Source organism: Geotrypetes seraphini, chromosome 4 (assembly GCF_902459505.1).
Source record: "Geotrypetes seraphini chromosome 4, aGeoSer1.1, whole genome shotgun sequence".
Classification (NCBI taxonomy): domain Eukaryota; kingdom Metazoa; phylum Chordata; class Amphibia; order Gymnophiona; family Dermophiidae; genus Geotrypetes; species Geotrypetes seraphini.
The window spans coordinates 49,326,034-49,352,141 of record NC_047087.1 but is presented as its reverse complement, the minus strand read 5'-3'; the positions used below and the strand labels follow the sequence as shown (position 1 = coordinate 49,352,141).

The window sequence follows — 26,108 nt, the reverse complement described above, 5'->3', positions numbered from 1 at the left end:
CTATTCTCTCCACCAAGAAGAGGGGGGTGGAGGAGATTTCTTCTGAGGCCGACTGCAGCTCTGTTAAGGACTGCATTATTAAACCTGTTTTCCCTTCCATGTCTAAGGAAAAGGAGAGGTTTGGAAATCAGGTCCTAAATGTAACCCTGCAGGATACAGCTAGAGGTACACAGCCTCCCTTCTCATCCAGTCTCAGATCCTTCCCCTATTGCATTCAGTCTCTTTCTTATCCCTCAATCCTCCAATATCAAGATCATAATAAGAACACGGAGTTCTGATCTCTTTAGACTTACTGCATTCTTTGACTTAGTAGATCACACTTAGGTATTAAATGAATAAGTGGGTTGGGGTCCAGGACACTGCCTTGGAATGACTACATTCTTATTTATGTGATAGATTTTATGTGGTCTAGTGGGGTGGAACTTGTTCTGCACCTTATGTTGTGCCTTGTAGAGTTCCTCAAGGCTCTGTCCTAGAGAATGACACGGTGACAAAATTCATCACCGTTCCCGTCCCCGTGGATAAACGCAGGAAACCATCTTCATGTCATTCTTTAAGGAAAGAGGGAAGAATCAGAGTATAATTGGGCACAACCACTGACCCGCAAGCTTTGCTTTGAAGAATGCTGGTGTAGAAGGACTGAGGTTGAAATAGACACTAGAAAATGACATGAGATTATTTCCCGCGGTTATCCGCGGGGACGGGGACGGTGATGAATTTTGTCACCGTGTCATTCTCTAGTCCTGGCCCCATTTTTGTTTAATGTTTTCTTGGCTTCATTGTTGACCTTTATTGAGTCCCTTGATATTAGCATGTTTACCTATGCAGATGATGTTCAAATTTTGGCCCCAATTCAACTGTCTAATGTACAGCCTGTTGTTGAGTTGACTTCTAAATTGGATCACATAGAGGACTGGCTTGCTTTTCATGGTTTAAAGCTTAATCTTGATAAATGTACTGCCATAACTTTCAATTGTCTGGAGCCTCCACCTCTGGCACAGCCACTTTGGATGGTAGGGTTATGTCCTGCCTTTGGTGGAAGTTGTGTGTATTTTAGGGGTGATTTTAGACAACAAACTTTCCTTCTGTCAGCATGCTTTAGGGTTTATTAAGTTCTGTTGGGTTTTTTTTTTTTTTTAATTGTGAATGTTGTTTTCTATGCAATGGTTATTTCGGGCCTCTGCCTTGTGTGTTCTTATCCATGCTTTTATAATATCCAGTTTAGATTATTGTAATGCCCTTTTCTATATTATTAGCCAATGCGACCTGTGGCTGCCTCAGTTAATACAAAATACTGCCCTGAGCCTCCTTACAGGGAAAGGGTGTTATGATTCCATTACCCCTTTGATGCAGGCTGAGCATTGGCTGTTAACTTTTGATTTTTTTATGTTCAGGTCAACCAGCTTATCTTTATTGTCCTTCAAGAGCACTCTGATCTTCTCAGTCATCTTCTGCAAGTACCTCCCCATTACATAAGGTTCATCTTTCTTCTATCCAAAAACAGATTTTTGTAGCCCAAGGTCCTATATACGCTGGAATTTGATTCCATTAGAGCATAGTCTCTCAAACTTTTCTTTAGCTTCGACACACTACACAGAGCAAATGTTTTTCACAGCACTTTATAATTAAAATTATAAAATTGCAAAACCAACAAAACCTTAAATTTGAGGGTTATTTATTTAAAGTTCTTTAGAGTATGTATAGGTAATTGTAACAACAGTGAAACTAAAGTAGATAGAATAGAATTAGAAACATAGAAACATGACGGCAGATGAAGGCCAAATGGCTCATCTAGTTTGCTAATCAATGCAATGGATGTGCTTGTTTATGACTGCAAATTAACTCAAAACGCGGCTCAATAGTTGACAAGCAAGCACTCATTTCATCATCCACCATCTGCAGTCCTTCACTTTTTTTTTTTCAATTTAATTTCTGACAGAGCTAAAAATCCAAGTTCACAGAGATAAGATCGTAAACAGTAACAAAGCCTTGATTGCTTTTGCTCAAGTTAGGATAACTACCTTATTAAAAAAAAATAAATTACTTGTCATTAGTTTTCAAGGACCAATCACATCAAAGGACGATACTTGTCTAGGCAGTTGTATCCTTGCACACACAGATACTCATAATATTGACAGACTCTTGCATAAGCAGTGTTCATGCCAACAAGTGTATAGTATGAAGGGGATTTTTAAAAATAAAGTAAAATTCTGGGATCTCTCGTGGCAACACCCGGAATTTCTTCGGGGCACAGTTTGAGAAACACTGTATTAGAGCATGCAGCAGAGAATGATATGAGAACAAATTTGTCCCCATCCCCGCAGGAACTTAACTTCCCTGTCCCGTCCCTACGAGTTTTGTCAGTGTCCCTGTCCCATTCCTGTAAGCTCTGCCTTAACTGCACAAGCCTTGGACACTTATGATTTTAAAGTGTTTGAGGCTTGTGCAGATGAGGATGGAGCTTGCTGGAATGGGGCAAGGATAGGAAAAGAACTTGCCAGGACAGAACGGGAAAATGAGTTAAATTTGTTCCCATGTCATTCTCTACCATGCAGCTCAAAGTCTCAGGCTCAGATTCTCAAAATTTTAACACCGTTGCTAAACTGTTTTCCGGTGGTTTAGCCTGTATGCAATTTAGCGGCGGATTATCAGAAGGGATTATCTCTGTCTTTAGCAATGTTTCTAGCAGTCTCCGACACTGATATGCCCTCTGGTTGATTCTTAAAAAATGCCAAGCCATTTTCAAAAAGTGGCGTCAGATTTTGGCGACAAAAATAAGCAACTGGTCTAGGGGGGCTGGTCAGTGTCAGAGACTACTAGAAAGCCCCTGTGTTGTGATGCAGCGGGAGAGATGCCCATTCTCTCTGCTGCTTCACAACACCCCTTCCCTGCAGCAGCGACAAACACACCACCACCATCCCCAGAACGGCGACAACACCCCCCCCCCCCTTGCAGCAGAAGAGATGCCCCAGTCCATCTCACCACAGGTACTGCCTCTTGCCTGATTATAGGAAGGGGAGGGGCTGGAGACACAGCAGCAAATCTGTAGCTCTCTGCGCCTCTGTCCTCACAGTTCAGCTGCTGATGGGTTCAGGCAGGGCTGGCTTTATCATTGAATGATTGGGGGGGTTGCACATGATCCATTTTTCTGCCCTACTTTACAATCTCTCCTGACTTATGCAAATGAGACCTAGCATCCTTCTACAGCTCCAAGTGGCTGCCCCTGGGCTTAGAGAAAGAGGGAAAAGTGAAATTTGAGAGGAGGTGATCTGAGAAGAGATGGGTTTGAGGAGAGAAGAGGAAGGACTGGACAGGGACACATGAGGGCGCTGTTGCAAAAGGCAGTACGGTAAGTATCAAGGTGGAGTTGAAAGCTGGGGTGAAGTGAGGAAAAGGGAGATGACATCAGGGCCAGCTCAACCGTTGAATCAGGTGAGGCTCTGACCCAGGGTGCCGGAGAATCACCTTTTATGGAAAGACAGGTACCTCCCTTTACTCAATTCCCTTAAGACATGCAGGGGATAGATAGTCCATTGCTGTTTAGTAAGGTAAGGTGGCAGGTGTTTGGTACAACAGCTGTGTGAAATATTCAGCTGAGTAAAGGAGATCGGTCAGCTGGAGATGTGTGGAATATGAAAAGCAATAGAAGGGAATGAGCTTGCAATTCAGCTAACGTTAGGTGCAGGATTTCCCGTAGCATTCTACTGTACAATCCAGTTAACATGAAACGAGTCATTTTCTTTCTGTATTCAATTTTCTATACCGTTCTCCCTGGGGAGCTCAGAACAGTTTACATAAATTTCTTCAGGTACTCAAGCATTTTAAATAATAATAATAACAATTAAAAAAAAAGTTTATATAACGCAGGACCATAAAGTTCTATGCAGTTTACAATAATTAAAAATGCTACAGATTGAATAAAACTTACAAAGCTAAAAGTTCATAACTAAAACCTTAAAGATCAATCATTGTGTAAAATTTTGAAATCAAATACCTAAGGCCCTGTTTTACTAAGGTGCGCTAACCGATTAGCGCTCGCTAAACGCTAACACGTGCATGTTAATTAGCATTTAGAGCGCGCTAATTGATTAGTGCACCTTAGTAAAACAGGGGGTTAGTGCTTCAGGAACAAATATGTTTTTAGGTGTCTCCTAAATTCCTCATAAGTATTAGTAAGCAGAAGCAGTTTTTCCAAATCTATACCCCATAATGCTGCCCGATACAAAAAAAGATGTTAATGATATTTTTTAAGTCTGCATCCTCTAACCGGTGCGGAGTCAAAGTTCAAGTGTGAACTTCTCTTATGTCTATTGGTTGAAAAAGAAAAAAGGTCAGTTATATATTTAGGAGCTAACCCAAATAAAACAGAAACAGCCAAATTTAAAGTACACGCGCCTCCATCGGCAGCCAATGCAGAAGTCGATAAGAAGGTGTGACGTGATCAAATTTCTTCAGCTCACAATCTGGGGCAATGGGGGGATTAAGTGACTTGCCCAGGGTCACAAGAAGCAGCGTGGATTTTAACCCACAACCTTAGGGTGCGGAGGCTGTAGCTTTAATGACTGTGTCACACTCTCCACCTAACCTGCTGTATCATCAATGATATACAGCACTTTAGGCTGCTTTCAATAACACACTCCTCTTCATTCTCGTTTGAATTGCTGTCACTGAAATAGAAGTGTGTCTGAAGTATGCAGCAATAGTAGAATGTTGGATTGAGACAGAATGACATCATTGGCAAACAACCCAGCTCGTGCCATTTTGATTAGGTCAGCAATTCTCAATGTAGTCCTCGAGGACTGACTAGCCAAGCGGATTTTCAGGATTTCCACAATGAATATGCATGACTAATAGCTGCATGCTCTGCCTGCATTTATTTGCAAACATATCTTATGCATGTTCTTTGGGGAATCCAGAAAACCAGAGTGATTAAATGATCCTTGAGATTTAGTCCAGTGGATCTTAACTTGGTCCTCAATTCCAGTCTTGTAGGACACAAAAGAATCCGTTTCCAGAGCAAATTACTACTACTACTACTATTATTTATTATTTCTATAGCGCTACCAGATGCACGCAGCACTGTACATTAAACACACCAGACATGGTCCCTGCACGAAAATCCTCGAGATCTACTGGCAGGCCAGGTTTTCAGGATATCCACAATGAATATGCATGAGAGAGATTTGCCTGCACTGCCTTTTTGGTATGCAAGTCTCTCTCATGCATGTTCATTGTGGATATCCTGAAAACCTGGCCTGCCAATAGATCTCGAGGACCGGACTTGGGCAGCCCTGGTCTAAGTTATGACAAACACACAGGACTTAGAGTGAATCAATATATGGTGCTCATGAAGGAACAAACAAGGGAAGAAGAGGTTGTGAGGGGAGGGGCTACAGAGGGAATGAGGACAGATAAATAAGCCTTGTTCTTGGGCCATGTGGATATAAATGCTTTTGATGAATACTCATCCTGGTATCCTGAAAACCAAGTATGTTTGCAACCCTCGCTAAGAATTCGTGGACTAGAAATCACTATTGAATCAAATTTCAGCTGTGGCTTGGTTCTTGCTTTGTGTAAGTTGTGTCCATTTCTAGAGCAAAGACATTTGCTCCCAGTTATACATGCCTTGATTCTTTGCAGGATCAACTATTGCGATATTTTATGAGCCCCTTAGGGGCAGAGGAAAAAAAACTACTGCACCTGCATGAAATATGTAAACTGTCTTGGTTGTACAACAGAAAGGCAGTAAACCAAGCAACTAATAAACATAGACAATATTCTTTATAGTGGTCTACCAGCTGTAATGTTACATAGACTATGATTATGTGGCAGTTCAGATGATTACTGGGTGTAAAAGATCAGATCATGCTATGTCATGCTATAGTGTTTTCACTAGCTTTCTGTGGAGGCCAGGTTAAAGTTTGGCCTAGGTTTACCAGATTTTAGTTAAATAAAATCTGGACCCATAGCCCCGCCCCCCAGGCCCACCCAGTTCTGTCCAGCCCCATCCTGTTACACCCTCATCAAGCCCCAGCCCCCTCAACCTGTTCTAATCAGTCAGGAGGGCATCTAAGCATGCGCGGTTGCAACACGATGTCACACATGCGCACCTGTGTACAATTCTGGAGGCCTCATTACCGGAAAGATGTGCTGAGACTAGAGTCGGTCCAGCGAATGGCCACCCGGATGGTCTCAGGACTCAAGGACCTCCCATACGAGGAACGACTGGATAAGTTGCGGCTATACTCACTCGAGGAACGCAGAGAGAGGGGAGACATGATCGAGACGTTCAAATATCTCATGGGCCGCATCAAGGTGGAAGAAGATATCTTCTTTTTCAAAGGTCCCACGACTACAAGAGGGCATCCGTGGAAAATCAGAGGAGGGAAGCTGCACGGTGACACCAGAAAATACTTTTTCACTGAAAGAGTGGTGGATCGCTGGAATGGTCTTCCACTTCAGGTGATTGAGGCCAGCTGCGTGCCGGATTTTAAGACCAAATGGGATCGTCACGTGGGTTCTCTTCACAGAGAAAGGTAGGGGTGGGTCATTAAGGTGGGCAGACTAGATGGGCCGTGGCCCTTATCTGCCGTCTATTTCTATGTTTCTATGACATCACCGCATTGCATCTGTACATGCATGGATGCCATTCTGATGTGGTCCCAAAGAAGAAGCTTTTCAAAACCTGGACCAAGTGCTGGGGTTTGAAAAGCAGCCTGGACATGCCCTCTAAAAAAGAGGACATGTTCTGGGTAAATCTGGACGTTGGTTCAGAGAATCCTAGTTATTTAGTTCAAAGCAGTGGTTCCCAACCCTATCCTGGAGGACCCCCAGGCCAGTCGGGTTCTCAGGATAGCTCTAATGAATATGCATGGAGCAGATTTGCATGCCTGGCACCTCCATTATATGCAGATCTCTCTCATGCATATTCATTAGGGCTATCCTGAGAACCCGACTGGCCTGGTGGTCCTCCAGGACAGGATTGGGAACCACTGGTTTAAAGGATTATTTCCTAAGAGCCTACATGTAATATCTCAAAAAGAGTTACTACAACTTCCTTCATTTGAGCCAAATCAAAAGATTATGGTGCTCTGAACCAATTTTTGTGTTTGTGCTCACATCTTGAGACCAGTCTTATGCTATGAACTGCATAGATCTCAGAGCTCATACCATAAAAATGCCCCCGCACCATATGGAACCTGTGGTTGTCTGATTATTTTATTTTTCAGTTGGGTTGATCTTGGTCTCTATTTACCACTTCCTCTTTTTGGTTTCCTCCTAAGTCCTTTCCATGATCTCGTCTCCATTTTCTCTTTCCTATGTTCTTCCCTTCCACCCCTCCATCTGTTTCTGACTTTGATGCAATTGTGTCATCTTTTTTCTCATTTCTCTCATCTGACATTTTTTTTATCTACATATAGATTCCATTTCTTCTAATTAATCATTTATATTCCGATTATCCTACAATTCTATGTGGATTACAAATTATTCAGGTACTCAAGCATTTTTCCCTAACTGTCCCAGTGGGCTCCCACTCTATCTAATGTACCTGGGGCAATGGGAATTAAGTGACTTGCCCAGGGTCACAAGGAGCAGTGCGGGATTTGAACCCACAGTCCTAGCCCCAGAATTGTGAGGACGCTAAAAAAAGAGCTCCTCAAAGAACCCTTGAAAAAGCCCTTATGGGCGAAATGGGTCCCGTCGGGGCACACTAGAGACACTGTATTATATGATAAGTAAAAAATGAAACATGCTGTTTTTTAGTCTTTATTTATTTTGAAGAAAGACAATAATACAAGCTACATACAATTAGAGGGCTATGATATAAGTCCAAAAGAAGAACAATCGCACAGATTGAACCCTAATCGGTGAGGTTCATAGTCGTTGTGGGAGTTTCCAAGTTGCCTCACTTTTCATCTTCATTAAAGAACATAAGCAGTGCCTCCGCCGGGTCAGACCATAGGTCCATCCTGCCCGGCAGTCCGCTCCCGCGACGGCCCAAACAGGTCACGACCTGTCTGAATCACCAGAAGGGGCTCCCTTGCCACCTTGGTTTCTCATTGAAGTCCTATCTTCCCATCGTAGTCCTAACCCTCCGGTCTTGCACATGCACGACCTGTTGGGTTTCTATACTTACTACCTGGTTAGCTTTCTATACCTGTGTTACATCCCAGCACCTCTCTCAGTATCCCACGATCCCTTTATCCCTCAGGAATCCGTCCAGTCCCTGTTTGAATCCCTGTACCGTACTCTGCCTGATCACTTCCTCCGGTAGCGCATTCCAAGTGTCCACGACCCTTTGGGTGAAAAAAAACTTCCTTGCATTTGTTTTGAACCTATCTCCCTTCAGTTTCTCCGAATGCCCCCTCGTACTTGTTGTCCCCTTCAATCTGAAGAATCTGTCCCTATCCACCCTCTCTATGCCCCTCATGATCTTGAAGGTCTCTATCATATCTCCCCTGAGCCTCCTTTTTTCCAGAGAGAAGAGCCCCAGCCTATCAAAACCTCTCAGCGTTGGATTACTCTTTTAGTGTTTAAAAAAAACCTCCACTTTGTCACATATCAAATAATCCAAAAGAAACTGCGATGTTCTACTTATAAGTCCCAGGATATCAGCCTTCAAGGAGAGAATCAGTTCCACTCTATCATATACAGTTACATTCAACGCAATGTTCAGTTCTTAATTCATATTCTGTATACTGGCAAGGATCAAAATAGAACAACAGGGGGACACTTAGCTGCAGGGGAGGCACATAGCATATGCCCGGCTATCAATTTCATAATCTTCTCTATCCCATCACCTGACAGGGAATCCCCATTTCACCAAAAAGCTGCATCGGGGTTTGTCCTCTTTCTTGCAATCAGGAACATCTCAGCTCAAACATGGCATTGGGAACTGAACATTATGTTGTGAATGGAACTGTGTATGAATATTAGAGTGGAACTGATTCTCTCCTTGAAGGCTGATAGCCTGGGACTTATAAGTAGAACATTGCAGGGGTTTTTTTTGATTGTTTGATAAGTGACAAAGTAAAGTTTTTTAACCCATGAAGATTAACTGAGGTTTTTTTCTCCACTTTTCTATTTTTGTTTGGGTTTTGGCTCTCTGTCCCTTGGGCTCAGGAGGGGTTCCAGTGAATATAGAGCATGTAGTGGTTAGCTATTCAGTGATTTCAATTACCCCAACATTGACTGGATAAATGTTACATCAGGGAGTGGTAGGGAGATAAAATTCCTAGGCATAAAAAAATGACTGCTTCTTGGAGCAGCTGGTCTAGGAACTGACAAGAGGGGGGAACTCTTTTAGATTTGGTCTTTAGTGGAATGCAAGACATAGTATGGGAGGTAACTATGTTGGTTCTGCTGGGAAACAGTGATCATAACGTGATCAAATTTGAGCTATCTGGAGTGATGTTGATAAAGAAATCTACTGTAGTGGCATTTAATTTTCAAAAGAGCAAGGAAAATGGTTAAAAATGATCAGTGGCAAAGGTTAGGACTTTAAACTAGGCATGGATGTTATTTGAAAATAATAATAATAATAACTTTATTTTTGTATACCGCAATACCACAAAACAGTTCAGAGCAATTTATGCAATGCAGGTGCAGAGAATTAGTTAACAAGTGTATGGTATAAACCAGTGACAATTACAAAATGATCCAATAGCTGTTGCAAGGGGGGTGCCAACCGGGGAAGAGGGGGAGGGAGGCGAGGTTGGGATTATTAGTTTGGTAGGGAGGGCGGGGGTTAGAGGAATTTATCAAAGAGGTATGATTTGAGAGATTTCCTGAAGGATTGATAAGTTGGGGCAAGAGAGATGAGGGTGGACAAGCAGTCATTCCATTTGCCAGCTTGGAAAGAGAGGGTTTTGTCGAAGAATCTTTTGTAGATGCATCCTTTTGGGGAGGGGTAGGCAAACAGGTGGGCATTGCGTGTACGGTTAGAGTCTGGGAAGGCGAAGTGGCGTGACAGATATATCGGGGCTGAGCCAGTTAGGGTTTTGAAGCAAAGGCAGGCGAATTTGAAGATGATCCTTGCTTCGAACGGTAGCCAATGAAGTTTTCTATAGAAAGGGCTGATATGGTCTGACTTTTTGAGCCCGTAGATGAGGCGGACGGCGGTGTTCTGGATGAGTCTTAGTCGTTTAATGGTTTTCTTGTAGGAGCCCAGATATATGATGTTGCAGTAATCCAGGGAGTTTAGGATTAGGGATTGGACCAGCAAACTGAAGGTGGGGAAATCAAAGTAATGTTTGATGGAACGGAGTTTCCAAAGGGTGGAAAAGCATTTTTTGACCTGGGCATTAGTGTGATCTTCCAAAGTGAGGCATCGGTTCAAGATGACTCCGAGGATTTTTATAGTGGAGTTGATTGGATACGTTAAACCATTAAGTTGCAGGGTGGTGGACGTTAGTTTGTGGTTGGGACTTGCAAGGAAGAACTTGGTTTTTTCTGGGTTTAGTTTCAGTTTGAAGCGTGTGGTCCAGTTTTCTACCATGGTGAGGACAGTTGAGATGTATTGTTCTGTCTCATGTGACAGTGAGGTGATGGGTATGATGATTGTAATGTCATCTGCGTAAATATAGGATTTCAGGTTACGGTTCGATAACATGTGTCCCGGTGATGCCATGTAGATATTGAATAGTGACGGGGATAAGGGGAGCCTTGGGGGACTCTGCAGGGGTTGCTCCAGGTATGGGAGAAGGTTCCGTCATTATGAACTTGGTAGGTTCGGATTTTTAGGAAGCCTGTGAGCCAGGTTAGTACTTGTCCGGAAATGCCAATGGAGTCGATGCAACTAATCAGAATGTCATGGTCTACTAGATCGAAGGCACTGCTGAGGTCAAACTGGAGTAACATTGCGCTGTTTCCCAGTGAGAATAGTTGGAGGAGGTGATTGGTTAGTGAGGCTAGAACGGTTTCCGTACTGTAATTAGTGCGGAATCCAGACTGGGAGTCGTGAAGGATGTTAAATTTCTCTAGGTATGATGTGAGATTGTAATTGACAAGTCCTTCCATGATTTTTAGGAAGAGAGGAATATTGGCGATGGGTCTGTAGTTGGAGGTTACAGAGGGAGATTCTTTGCGGTTTTTTATTATTGGAGATACGAGGATGTGTCCAAGTTCCAGTGGGAAGTGGCTGGTTGACAAGCAGAGGGTGACCCAGTTGAAGAGTTCCGCTTTGAAGGGGAGGGGGGCAGTTTTCATGATGGATGGAGGGCAGTTATCTAGTAGGCAGTTGGATTTGGAATATTTTGAGTATAGCTTGAGAAATAGGTTCCAGTCTGGGTTTTTGAAGTGAGACCAGGTCATGTCAGCCGGTGAGCCATCATTTTCTGGAGAAGGTGGATGGATATATGGGTAGGTGCTAGTTGTTGTGAGCGTTGTTTTCAAGTTGAGAATTTTGTTGGCGAAGTAGTCAGCTAGATTTGTCGGGGAGGGTGGTAGATCGGTGGGGGAGCTTTTATGTGGAACGGTGTCAAATAAGGAGTTAACTAGTCTGAAGAGTTTATTGGTGTTTAGGGATGGGGTGTTGATAAATTGGGAGTAGTGCTTGTGGTGCTTTTCTTTGATCATTTTTTTGTATTCTGTAACTTTAATTCGCCATGAGTGTCTGTCATGGAAGCCCAGATCAGATGTTTCCACATATTAACAAAGGTAGAAAGATTAAAGCTGTTAGGGCTCTTCAGCTTAGAAAAGAGATGGCTAAGGGGAGGTTTGATTGAAGTGTACAAAGTGCTGTAGAATGGGTACAAGTGGATTGATTTTTACTCCATCAAAAACGACAAAGACCAGGATACCCTTCATGAAGTTGCAGGGAAATATTCTTAAAACCAATAGGAGGAAATATTTTTCGCTTAGAGAAAAGTTAAGCTCTGGAATGCATTGCCAGATGATGTGGTAATAGCGGTTAACATAGCTGGTTTTAAAAAAGGTTTGAACAAGTTCCTGGAGGAAAAGTCAATATTCTGCTATTGAGACAGATATGGGGGAAGCCACTGCTTACCCTGGATTAGTAGCATGGAATGTTGCTACTAGTTGGATTTTTGCCAGATACTCGTGACCTGGATTTACCACTGGGAAGACAGGGTACTGGGCTTGATGGACCATTGGTCTAACCCAGTATAGCTATTCTTATGTTCTTATCTACTTAACAACTTTCCATTTCCTACTCTTCCTTCGTGTTTCCAATTCTCACCTGTCTCTGCACTCTCTCACCCATCTTCTAGTCCCCCTTTCTCACCCTCTGTACTTATTCCATCCACAGCCTCGTCTACCTTCGTCTGCTCATCTCTACAAACCCCAGCAACTCCTCTGTCACTACCCTTTCTTACCCCCTTCCCCCCCCCCCAGGGCCTCAAAGCTCCAGGGGGCTCCACGATCCAGGCATCTCTTTCTTTTCCATCCACCACGGTCCATTTCTCTCTCTTCCCCTCACTTTCCCAGTCTTCCTTCAAAATCAATTTCCCTTTGCAGAGGGGCCCTGGTGACTGCCCCGAAGCTTCCCCTCTACTGCGATTCGTCCAGATGGAAACAGGAAGTTGCATCAGAGGGGGGATACGATCCCAGCATTGAATTTCTGAGTTTGCCGCTGACCATGGGAGGTAGCCGGGCCTGAATATCAGACCCTGTGCCTATATTTATTGTATTTATTTGTATCTATACATGCAAATGTTCGCTTTGAAACTTGCCATGGGTACAAAATGCATGCAGTCACTTGCTTCTGCCTTTCTGGGGGTAGAATTGTCCTGGCAAAGTACATATAAAGTTTTGACAATGTCATCTATACAAATAAATACACCTCTAAGGATTCCTCCTGTCACTGTGGCTAAGAGTTGACATTCTGTTGGATAGTATGCAGATATTTAATTGCATTAATGTAGGGAAATTGAGTAAAATGCTTTGAAGATCGACCTCAATATACTTTTGCTCTGATATAAGAAAAAATTATTCCAGTAGTTATGTAGACAGACACACTGTGCCTTCTAAGCTGAGTGGGAGCCCTCCACCTAAAGTCCTGCAAGTGGGGGGTGCTGTTTCTCTATTATGTTTTCAATAATGAAGCATAGGGAAGCTTTGCAAGACTCCAGGGAACCTGCCTGTCCCTAGCCATTGAAAACACAATATTGAAACAGAACCCTCCATTGGCATCAATGTAGTTGGAGGACCGCCCCCCGCCCCCCTCCCCCCCCCCCCCCCCCCCCCGCTTAGCTTAGAGAGAACATTGTGTACAAATGGGCTGATTTCTACAAACGCCGTCCTGATCTTAGGCAGCGATAGATGTCCTACCGCTGTCTCACTAGCCAATCGGGACGCATGTTTTTTTTAAAAAAAAAAATCCATGCCACGAAAGACGCCTACAATATATTCATTTCATTCATTCAATTTTCTATACCGTTCTCCCAGGGGAGCTCAGAACGGTTTACATGAATTTCTTCAGGTACTCAAGCATTTTTTCCTGTCTGTCCCAGCTCACAATCTATCTAATGTACCTGGGACAATGGGGGGGTATTAAGTGACTTGCCCAGGGTCACAAGGAGCAGCTTGGGTTAGAACCCACAAACTCAGAGTGCTAAGGCTGTAGCTTTAACCACTGCGCCACAGGTGGTTGACTCATGCCTATGGAGGCGTCTAGACACGCCTACTGACACCCAAGGCCGGCATGGGCATGGTTTCCACCAGAAATGGCCTTGGGTATCCATAAGCATCCCTATGCATCTCCATAGGCATGAGATAAATGCATTAGTTGTAGGCCTGTATAATGCTGGCCTACATTTAAGGCGCCTATTAGAAAAAAAAAGACGTGATTCTCTAAAGGACGCCGATGTGTTATTGACACACGATCGGCGGCCGCCGAGGTCAGCGTCCTTTAGAGAATCAAGCCCAAATAGTTTGCACTTTTTTTTTTAGCTACCAGTCTTCTTGATGATCTCTCCTTTTGCTTTCTTCCAGCTCCGTGTACGAGTGGGACATTCTTCTGCCATAGTAATATGTGCATTAACAACTCTCTGGTCTGCAATGGCATTCAAAACTGTGCCTACCCCTGGGATGAGAATCATTGCAAAGGTGAGCACCACTGGAAGACTTTCATTTGTTCTTTTTTTTTTTCTCCATTTAATTCTTGATTCTTTCCGTGAGAAGATATCAGTGACCCAGATTTGAAACTTCTTACACTACTTGTAATAAAGATTCCTTAGCTTTACCCATAATGCTTAATTTCTAGCTGAGCTGGAACCTGTTTGCCAAGAACAATCATCTTTCCTGCACTTCTGATATTCAGGACAATGTAAAATTCCTTACATTTTAAGCCTGCAGAAATGTGCCTGGCATAGACTAACTGTGTAATAATTAATATTATTGTTCGTAGGGGTTATCACTGTTCTGTTCACTCACTCCTTCTAAGCACTGAGTATCTATTTCCCCCAGGGGCACAGAGAAATCCAGTGGCGTAGTAAGGGTAGGAGGTGCCTGGGGCAATGGCATGCCCCCGCTCCTTCCTCCCATCCCCCACTCCACACGCATGCTCTCTCTTCCCCCGCACTGTACCTCTAAATCTTCACCAGTGAGAGTGGCTTCTCCAGCATGCTCCTCACGCCAGCATTGGATCTCCCTCTGATGTCATTCCCTGGCCACATGACCCAGAAGTAATTCAGAGGGGAACCAGCCTGGCACGAGCAACAGGCAGGAGAAGTTGCTCACGCTAGTGAAGATCTACAGAGGTACAGGGTGGGGGGGGAATGGTGTGGCAGGGCAGGGTAGAGAAGTGCCAGCACCCCTAGTACCATGGCTCCCAGGGCGGTCAGTCCCCCCCACCACTAAAGATATCTACTGTCCTGTGTTTTTCTCCTATTGTGAAGCTCTGACAATTTTTTTTTTGCCCTGAAAAGGCTAACTGGGACACTTGGAGGACCACTAGGAAGATGGAAACTGTATGACAGGGAAGAAGCTTTGTTCTTGGGATTGACTTTGTCATGACAGAAGAAGAGAATAGGTCAAAATGGGGTGCTGTAGAACTGGGAGAGAGAAAACTATGTCTGATTTTGAAAGTGGTATCGATTCTTGCTTTCAACTGGACTTAACTCATAAAGGTTGAGTATAAAAACCTGCTTCTATCTCCCTTCCTTCTTTCTCACCCCAGTGGAGGAGTAGCCTAATGGTTAGTGCAGTGGGCTGAGAGAGTGGCTGAGTGCCTTGGTAGATCTTGCTTTCCTTAGCCTTGGTAGGATAGCATACTTGGTTGCCAGGACGATACAGATGCAGCCAATAAGTGTCACCATTGTATAAAAACTGGCATTCTCTTCATTCACCTTCCACCCCCACCCCCCTTGTGTGCCTGATCACTGGGGCTATGGTCACTATCTTTGCTGTAATCCTGGCCTTGGTCAACTGAAGGAGCGAAAGCTGGGTTCCTGGTAGCCATTTTGAGATTGCAGCCAGCACAGGCAATAGCCCATGTCGGCTCCAATCTTAAAATGGCTGCTGGGACCTCCCACAGCTGTCTTGTGAGACTCTGTGTAGGGTTACCAAAAGTCTGGGAAAACCCAGACATGCTCTCTTTTTAGAGGACTGTCCGGGTACCCAGACAGATTTCCAGATGCGGATAAGGTGCAGTGATGGTTGTTAAGTATCACCAGTTCAATTCATTGAGCTAAATCACTTTTTACTGAGCACCTTTTCATTATATTATACTTTTTAAGAAGTGTTACACATTTTTATGAGGGAAGAAACATATGTGGTCCACCTCTACTTCTCTCAAATTTTCTCACCTAGGGGCTTTTCCCTATTTCTTCAATTTTTCAGAGCTATTTTATGCTAAACATTTTTATGAAACATTATTTGATTTATGGATTGCTAAATATTAGAAATCATATTGTCATCATTTTTTTGGGAATATTGGTTAATTGTTTACCAAAGACATTTTTTGATATCTGTTATATTCCCAGTTTTTGTAGTGATTTTGTCACTAGCATAGTAGAACATACTTTAACATCTTTTTGGTCCCCTTAGCTCTTGATTCAAAACTTGGGTATGTCCTTATATATATTTATATATATGCTGATAATATTCAGCTATTTTTTTCTCTACAGTCAAGAACAATCCATACTATTACTGACATCTCTAACAAACTAACCCCCCCCCCCTTTTACAAAGGCATGATAGCAGCTGCTGCATGGCAAACACTCCGACCCCCATTGAATCCCTGTGGGTGTCAGAGCACTTACCGCAGCCTGCCACAATAATCGCCTTTGTAAATGGAGGCCTAAATCTTATTGCTAATTGGATCTTAGACAATGGACTTAAATTGAATGCTAATAAGACCATTATATATCTTTCTGTTTTGTGAGCCCCTGAATCTTTCATGCTTACGTACATATATATAATATTCAGATACCTTTATGAGACTCAGTCAAAATTCTAGGCATCTTATGTATTCAAGTCTTATAAGAACATAAGAAGTTGCCCCCGCTGAGTCAGACCAGAGGTCCATCCGCGGCGGCCCATCAGGCCTAGTGCCTGAACAGTGGTCCCTGATTAATTTTGTAACTTACCTCTAATCCCATCCCTATAATCTACCTTTACTCTTATCTGTACCCCTCAATCCCTTTGTCTTCCAAGTACCTATCCAAAGCTTCTTTGAACCCCTGTAGCGTGCTCCTGTTTATCTCTATGGTTGTTCAAAAATCATTCAATACTCTTCATCAAATACTCATTGTACATTTTCTATTCAATCACCAATTGATTTATTTGCTTATCCACAGTTTGGCTCCTCTGGTCTGGATTACTGTAACTATTACAGGATCTGCCACAATATTGTTTACAAAACTTCAAGTTGTTCAGAACACTGATGTCAAATTACTGTACAGAGCTAAGAAATAAGAACATAAGAATTGCCATACTGGGACAGACCGAAGGTCCATCAAGCCCAGTATCCTGTTTCCAACAGTGACCAACCCAGGTCCCAAGTAGCAAAACAGATTCTATGTTGCTTATTTTAGGAATTTCCCTAAGCCAGCTCAATAATGGCCTATGGACTTCAGGTTTACTGATTAAGTAAGGATTATTGCCTTTCAATTCTCTTTTGAATTATGTGTAAGACCTAATCCTTGACCATCAGATATTTCATTCTGGATCCCCCATCTTTCTTATTTAGCTTTCTTATACTGTATGCACCAGAACTGATTTGTAATCCCAACTCACACTTCCATTCCCATCTGACCAGAATTACTTGCTTAAGCCTGACAGCCCCCCTACATTAAGGAACCATCATTAAAAACATTCAAAGTATTACTTAAAACCTTTCTTTTAACATTAAACACTTGGATTCATCCAGTGACTGTGCCCTGGCTCACCCCGATGTGATTTCATCACTAGTCCTTGAAATCTTTTAGTTCAAACCTACCAACCTTTTGTATCTTGGTTAATTTCCAACTTAATTTTCTACCCCTTATTATTTGGCAATGGTAACTCAGGCATCCTAATGTTTTTCTGTCTCTACCTCTTGCCCTGTTCTTTTTATTCAATTGTAAACTGCTTAGATGTTTTGTTTGATTTACTATATATCAAATAAAATGAAATGTGAGATAGCATTTAAACTGTGCATTGGAAAGTGAGATTTGAAGTGAAAACATTTGCAAAACATGGAGCTTCTAGTTCTGTGACAATAGGATTCATTCTGTTTTAGGTCAGTATATTTTCCAAACTATTCTAGTCAGAAATCTCAGGCTAATTGCCCCATTTGGGGGAAGGGGGTTCCTACAGATGAAATAATCCATACAGTCTTACATTCCTTTCTGTACTATTCTTCTGAGATCTATAAAGATGAACATTTTCAGAATGAGAACAGAACATTATATTGCTCTGGATGAGACATATTTGAAAATAGTCTCAAGGTGACTCTCTTTCTCTTCCTATTTTGTAGAAAAGAAGAAAACTGGACTGTTTGAACAAATCACAAAGACCCATGGAACCATTATTGGCATTTCTTCTGGGATTGTGCTTGTCCTTCTCATAATTTCTATTCTGGTGCAAGTGAAACAACCACGGAAAAAGGTCATGACTCGCAAAAGTGTGTTCAACAAGACAGGATTTCAAGAGGTGTTTGACCCACCACACTATGAGTTGTTCTCTTTGAGAGACAAAGAGATCTCAGCAGACTTGGCTGACCTATCCGATGAACTTGAGAACTACCAAAAAGTAAGGCGCTCTTCCACGAGCTCCAGATGCATCCATGATCATCATTGTGGATCTCAAACGGCGAGTATAAAGTTAAGCAGGACCAACTTAAGCTCCATGGACCTTCCTTTCCGCAATGATTTTGCACAGCCCCCACCCATGAAGACATTTAATAGCACCTTCAAAAAAAGTACTTACAGTTTCAAACAAACCCACGACTGTCCTGAACAAGTGATAGAAGACAGGGTGATGGAGGAAATCCCTTGTGAAATTTATGTCCGGGGTCGAGAGGATTCTGCTCAGGGTTCGATATCTATTGACTTTTAATTTTCCCCTGACTAAAAGCAAAAACCATTTTCCTTCTTCATGTATGTATATATAAATATATATTTTTTAACTTGCTGTATCAGGCTATAGAAATTTCATTTTATTAAAAAAAAAAAAAAAAAAAGAAAGAAAGAAAGAAATCTGGCTATAGAAAGGCTATAGACATTTCATTTTTTTAAATGAAGAAATTAGTAAAAATTTTAGATGTGCAAGTCTTCAGAACAACCAATAATTCCAGTAATGGCAATCTTCGAGGTGATCAGACTGGTTCAGCTACACAAGTAAAGGTTTTGTTTGGGAACGATGCTCTTACCAACTTAACAACGCTGGCTTCTATGCTGCAAAATTCAGAGGGATGCAAAACTTGCAGGGAAGAGCCATAGTATGGAGCTGAATATCCCCCCCGACATGTCCTGACCGTTTAGGGGGAGAGGGAGAAGGCCACAGCCAAATATTATCAGAATTTAGCTGTATAAAGAGCTCAGAAATTCTATCAAACTTAGGCCAGTATAAGTAATTGATTATAACTAAGGGAGTTTAGTTGATGTAACTTTGAAACAATGTTAAAAAAAACCTTTTCCTATGTCCTTTAGCAAATTTTCTGCCCTGTTTTCTTGTTTATTCCTAATTGCACTGCTTGATCAAGCCAAATTGGGAAGTAAATGTAGGCACGTGTTCTGATGATGGACGTTTGTTATCATGTACGTCAAGTTACTGCTTTCATTATGGTGGTAAGTGCCAATTAATCCTCAAAAGTATTATGTTGCATCCATCTGTTTCATATTAAGGCATTTCTGCTGCTGCCTTTTAATTACTGTTCCTCATTCGCTTGTTATGTAAGAAATAGGTAAAATCTTTTATTGCCTTTTGATGGTGTTTAATTTTTGTACCTATGGGATACAATGTATGGCCTTTGCGACTTTAGATAAAAAATTCTCCATTGAATGAAAAGGTGTGTCCTTTAAATGTTTGTAACAAGGTCAGCAATTTAGGATATCTAAGCTCCCAATTCTCATGTAAAACATGGGAATGAAATTGCTTTTCTGAGCATTTGACCTTCATGTGCTATTTTTGTTGAGGGGCTACTGAAAAGTTCACAGCCCAAACAACAAAGCTGGGGCAGTCTCCATCAAGGACTATACACTTTGGGCTCCTTTTACTAAGCTGCGATAGCGTTTTTAGTGCGCTAAACCTGCGCTACGCGGCTAGAACTAACGCCAGCCCTTAGTCCAGTGATTTTCCACTTTTTTCATTCCATCTGAAAAATATGGATTGAAAAAAGTGGAAAATCGATGGGCTAAGTGTATAGCTCTCGATGGAGACTGCCCCAACTTTGTTGCTTGGGCTGAGAACTTTTCAGTGGACCCTCGCATACACCTGTATAATTACTAAGGCTCTTGCCTTTATAGGAACAGTTTAATTAAAACTGTGGGGCCTGATATGCCCAAAAAGCTGTACTCCTAAATTGTGCCATCTTTTCAGCCAAACTCTCAATTTAAAAACTTTCAAGTTATGTTTTTGTAATTTTAGGCGTAATTTATGAGATTAGACCACGATTCTGTATATAGCTCCAGAAAAATCTACACTGACTAGAACGGCACGTAGGGCTCCTTTTACTAAGCTGCGTTGGGGCTTTTTAACGCACGCTACATTGCCCCACGCGCTAGACCTTAACGCCAGCATTGAGCTGGCGTTAGTTCTAGCCGCGTAGCGCGCTGTAATTTCCTGCGTGCGCTAAAAACGCTAGCGCACCTTAGTAAAAGGAGCCCTTAGTGTGATTTTAGAAAAGGCACGCGCCATATATAGAATCACATTTAGTGGCTGTATGCATCACTGATATTTAGGCGAATAAAACCAGGTGGAAATACCTGCGTCTAAGTTGTGCACGGATCGGATGTATTCTATCCCAGTTCACTTAACTTTTAGGAACACCCATGATGTACCCGTGCTCCTCCCCTGGCCTTGCACCCTTTGGAGATTCATGACGTGCACCACTTTATAGAATGCGCCGACCAAGCTTCTAATTACTGTCCATTAGTGTCAATTGTGAGGTGTTAATTGCTAATTATTGGTGCCAATAGTTAGGTTGTGCGTGCAGATTGGCTGTGTGCATTGATTTGCGTGCACAATGTGTGGTACTATTTACAGAATTTGGGAGTCAATGCTGAAAGTCAGTGCGAAGCTCCTAGGTTTTTCCTCACCCTAAACCTGTGGAATGCTGCTGAGAGTATTGAAAATTCACCTTTACCAATCGGTGCTGCAGTATTTTCGGGGCTTGGATTAAAGTGTAGTACTGCAACCGCTGTTCACCTTTGCAGATCTTGATTTCAGTCTCTGGACTGACTCTGCTGGTCTCGCCCGAGCAGGGTTCCCAACAAGCCAGATGGGGTTTCAAGATATACGCAATAAAGTTTCAAAATATACGCAATAAATATGTTTTAGCAAGATCCACGTGCACTGTTACTTTTGTATATAGATGTGTTGAGCAAAATCATTATGTACATCCTGAAAATCTGACCAGCCAGTGTCGGGGGCATAGCAAGGGACGTTTGTGCCTGGGGCAGAGGTGCTGTCCTGTGCACCTCCCTATGTGTTCTTCCCCGCCCCCCTACATTACTGAGCCCCCCTCCCCCCACCACTCCAACATTGCCAACCCTGGCTCCTCTTCCCCACTGCCCCAAAATGACTGCATTTCGCCCTCACCTTGTACCTCTTTCCCATCTTCGCCAGCAACGAGCAGGCTGGGATAGCACACAGGAAGTGACATCAAAGGAGGGACGAGGCCAGCCTGCTCACTGCCAGCAAGTTGTAAAGAGATACCAGGGGGGGGGGCATGATGATGTCAGGGCAACAGGGATGAGTAGGGGGGCAAAGAGGAGAGATGCCAGCACTCCTGCCAACTTGGCACTTGGGGTGGTTCACATTCTCCATCTCCCCTTACTATACTACTGGCTCTGAGTTCTTGAGAATAGGTCTTGAAATCTACTGCTATTCTATAGAGGTCACCTCTGCGCTATTATATACTATATATCAATGCAGTTTAGGAAGATTACTAGTCAGTAGTAATCATGCAGTAATTATCTCCATTACTTTCACAATGTAACATACATCTACATGCAAGCAAGACCTGATCATTTTATAAATTAAATAAATTACTGTCTTCCAATGAGTTCCTCCATTGGCGTGACTGCTGAGTACAAAGTTTTTGATGAAACACTGTTTTGTCTATAAATCTAATGTTAGCATGTTTTCTCTTATGTTGACAGCCTGTGATCTGTGTTGCCTGAGGGTTAGGTAACCCTTACATGGATTGAATACTGCAGGTGATCCGTTGTCTCTAGTTCCACCGAAGTCTCCTTGTTCTCTTCCCCTAGTTCCAAATGTAACTTTTAGTCATATTGAATCATTTCAAGACACCTCTAGTCATTGTGGGTAAACTATTGTTCACTTTTCCCCCAGCCAATGATCTCTTTTTTGGACTCAAAAACCCTAAGCTGGCTCACTGCAGTTTCTCTCTCTCTACCCCTGTATGCAGTATTCTTTCACTTTTCATTCGGTTGAAATATTTACAGCGGGACTTATCACACTTGTATTGATCCAGAATTAGTACAGCACTCTTGCTTTCAACTGTCTGCAGTAAAGTTTCATGTTGGTAATAAATCTGCTGGAAGCTGACAAAGTAAGTCTACTCACTATGGAAGCTGATTGGATTTCACTTGGTGCCTAGCAACCCCGCTGGTATGTGTTGCGAGGACAATACAAGCATCTGACGATGAATTAACTGGCATATGATGTAGTGTTCTCTGGCCACAAAGATTAAAGTTGCAATGAGCCGGAGGACAGTGGGTGGTAAGGAGGAGGAAGAACAGTGTCAGATAACAGTGGGGTTAATGGAGACAGGCTCATGGTAGAGCTGTGTGTAGATTTCTGAGCACCTGTTAATACTTTGTGATGCAGAAATCTTGCAACTAAGTGGGAGGAAGAAGTGTGCTGGACTGGTGCTAGGGCAATGAGATATATCAGGTGCAGGTCTTTATCTGCTGTCATGTACTGTAATTATTTAAAAAGTGCTCTTCAATGTGAGCAAAACATAGGGCTCCTTTTACAAAGCCGCTCTAGGGTCTTAACGCGTGGAATAGTGCGTGCTAAATTGCCACGCACTCTAGCCGCTACCTCCTCCTTTTGAGCAGGCGGTAGATTTTCGGCTAGCGCGCACTATGGCACGCGCTAATCTGGTGCTTGAGCTAAAACGCTTAACACACCTTCATAAAAGGAGCCCATAGTTTAGGACAGGGGTAGGGAACTCCGGTCCTCGAGAGCCGTATTCCAGTCGGGTTTTCAGGATTTCCCCAATGAATATGCATGAGATCTATTTGCATGCACTGCTTTCAATGCATATTCATTGGGGAAATCCTGAAAACCCGACTGGAATACGGCTCTCGAGGACCGGAATTCCCTACCCCTGGTTTAGGAGTTGTCCTCTGTGGGTACGATTGGGCTGGACTGAGGAGAAATAACTTGCATAAAATCGCATGCTCAAATCTATGCAATATTCAAAGCAAAATTTAACTTTTGGCTTTTTTTGAGAGCCTGAAGTAAAAGCCTGTGCCGATATAAACAGATTTATAGGGAAACAATCGCTGATTGTTGTAAATATGTATATCCCAATTATGTGTAGCCCTGGAGAATCCCCCTCCTTTTTTTTTTTTTTTGTTACTCTATGGCAGCGATGGCGAACCTATGGCACGCGTGCCAGTTGTGGCACGCGAAGGCCTTGCAGCTGGCACGCGGGAATGTCCGCAATAGAGAGCTGCACGTGTCGCGGGGATCCCGTGGGGACGCCTCCGAGGGTCACAGGGTTCCTGCGGGGCTGGATGTACTAAGTCGCGCGGCTTTTCTCCCTACCTGCTCTGCTTGCAGCACAGAGCCGAACTGAAGTCTTCCCGACGTCAGCACTGACGTCGGAGGGGAGGGAGGGCTTAAACAAAGCCCTCCCTCACTCCGACTTCAGCGCTGACGTCGGGAAGACTTCCGTTCGGCTCTGTGCTGCAGGCAGGGTAGGTAAGGAGGAGTAGCCTTGCGGCTCGAGTGGCTACCAAGGGAGGGGGGCGGTCCGCCCCGCCCCGTGTGCAGCACAGCCGGCCAGGTCCCCTTACTTTTGTGGCGCTTCCGCGACCGACCGACAACAGCCCTAGTCCGACAAACCTCCCTGCTCTTAACCGCGAATCTAAATTACCTTCTTACAGCAGCTGTAAGAAGGAAATTTAGATTCGCGGTTAAGGGCAGGGAGGTTTGTCAGACCGGGGCTGTTGTCGGTCTGTCGGTCACGGAAGCGCCACAAAAGTAAGGGGACCTGGCCGGCTGTGTTGCACCCGGTGCGGGAGAGAAGGAGGGGGGAGAAGGACGCTGGAAGCACTGGGGAAGACAAAAGGGTGGAGAAGGACGCTGAAAGGACATGGGGAAGATGGGGGGGTGGGGTGGAGAAGGATGCTGAAAGGCCATGGGGAAGATGGGGGGGTGGAGAAGGATGCTGAAAGGCCATGGGGAAGACAGAGGGGGGAGAAGGACGCTGACAGGACATGGGGAAGCTGTCATACTGTAACAAGTTATTCCTATCTGTAGGCTTGCGGTAAATTGATGTGTGGAACTGACCATTTTTCAATATAATATTGATGTCCAAGAAAGCGACCTGATGATGATCCGTGGTCATTGTGAACTGTAAGTTGGAATCACATTTATTGAGCCAATCAAAAAAACGTCCCAGGTCCTCAGAAGTGCCGATCCAAACTGCCAGCACATCATCAATGTATCTCTTCCAAAATAGAAAAAATTGCCAAAACTCAGAAGGGTACAGGAACTTACTTTCAAACTGAGATACATAAAGGCAGGCTATGGAAGGGGCCATCTTAGACCCCATAGCTGTGCCTTTGATCTGTTTGTAAAAATCTAAATCGAACTGAAAGTAATTCATGCTAAGTGCTATCTGAGCCAAGTCAAGCAAAAACTGTATCCTAATATCTGACAGATCCTGAGCTTGTAATTCAACTTTAATAACCTCAATAGCTTCTTTTTGAGGAATGTTAGTATATAAAGCTGAGATGTCAAAGGTCAATAATATGGCATTTGCTGGTATGTTCTGAAAAGAAGCTAAAAACTGAATCATACTGGTGGAGTCTAAGATGTAAGAAGGGGCCAGCAGAACCCTGTCTTTAAGATACAGGTCTAAGAAAGCAGATAAAGGTTCTAAGAGTGATCCTATTCCAGAAACTATTGGTCTACCTGGAGGACTGGACAAAGATTTGTGAATCTTTGGGACAAAATAAATAACAGGTATGCGAGGATGTTTACAACTCAGATACCTGAACTCCTTGTCAGTGATAACCCTAGTTTCAAGAGCCTGCACCAATACATGAGAGATGACATCTTGAATAGATTGTGTAGGATCATTCTGTAACAAGTTGTCGTTGTGCCTCGCTAACATATGAACTTGTGTCTTGAATAACTATTCCTCCACCCTTATCTGCTGGATGGATGACACTGCACCTTGTTGTCTGGATAAGTTGAAACGAATGGGAGGAGGGTCTTTCTCCAGACTACCAATATCTCTTAATATTAAATCTTCAAAAGGTATGGATCAACAACACCCGGAGGACACCAAGAGGATTTGACATGAAAAATTGGATAGCTGTCTTGAGGTTGATCAGTGGAAATATCTTCTGTGTAAAAAAATTTTTTTGAGTTTACAAGATCTTATGAATTTAAACACAGCCACTCTGGTGTCAAAAGCCCCATAACGACTGGTAGGGACAAAAGATAGACCCTTATTGAGAACTGATGTTTCTATAGGAGATAAAGCACGATGGGAAAGATTGAAAATATTAGATGTTAAGGTTGCATCCGAGGTTGTTTGGATCTTACCGGCCTCTTGTTGGGTTTGCCAGTGTTTCAATGATGTCATCACGTTTGCTACGTCCGGTTTCCCACCTTCCTCCGGTTTAAAAACCGGAGCGGGTGCCGGCGTTCTCCGTTGCACGGAAATCTTTCACTTTTTTGAATGGTATGTACAACACTGAGCTCCTGTCTATTATGTCAGCTATAAGCTTTATTACATTTTGCATGGGTTTGTGGCCTTTTTGAATTTCTTTGCCCATATCTATTGCAATTTTTTGACAATCTGTTTTTGCATTTCAGATCTCTTTTGAATTTCTCATGGTTGTTACTCCTTAGCAGAATCAAATTATTTTGACGGGGTCTCCTGAAGTAGACACCGAAACGGGGCCGCGTCGGGACCCTGATAAGTATTTTTTGATAACAAGCTAAATGCATGTAGAGTTTCCAGTGTTAACCTGAATGCAAAAGTTTATTACTTTGAGTGTATACAGTATTTCAATTAAGAGACATACACAGTTACAACATTTTTATACCTTTGAGCTGGACTCGCTTTTAACATTGATTAAGTGATGATTGGAAGATAAACTCTTTCCCTAAGAGGGGGTTACCTCTCCCTCTTCAGAGTTTTATTTCTCTGAGCTAAGTTTTTGTATAGCGAGTCCTCCTCCTTGGTTGTGCTAATTACAGAGTCAGTCTGTCCTTTTTCACAGTCTAGT

At 43.0% G+C, this 26,108-nt stretch overlaps 1 protein-coding gene across 4 annotated transcripts in view; it reads left to right on the top strand.

Moving 5' to 3' along the window:
- The window catches only part of NETO2 (neuropilin and tolloid like 2), a 107,499-nt gene extending 88,874 nt beyond the window's left edge, over positions 1–18,625 (top strand). For 3 of the 4 annotated variants that reach the window (XM_033940631.1, XM_033940632.1, XM_033940628.1), the window contains 2 exons: positions 13,954–14,067; positions 17,921–18,625. In XM_033940631.1, coding sequence (XP_033796522.1) covers positions 13,954–14,067; positions 17,921–18,501 — 695 coding nt within the window. In that variant the 3' untranslated portion in view covers positions 18,502–18,625. Of the gene's footprint in view, positions 1–13,953; positions 14,068–14,888; positions 15,090–17,920 lie in introns of all 4 variants that reach the window. The other variant, XR_004539107.1, reaches the window with a different exon arrangement.
- The last annotated feature ends 7,483 nt before the right edge of the window (positions 18,626–26,108 follow it).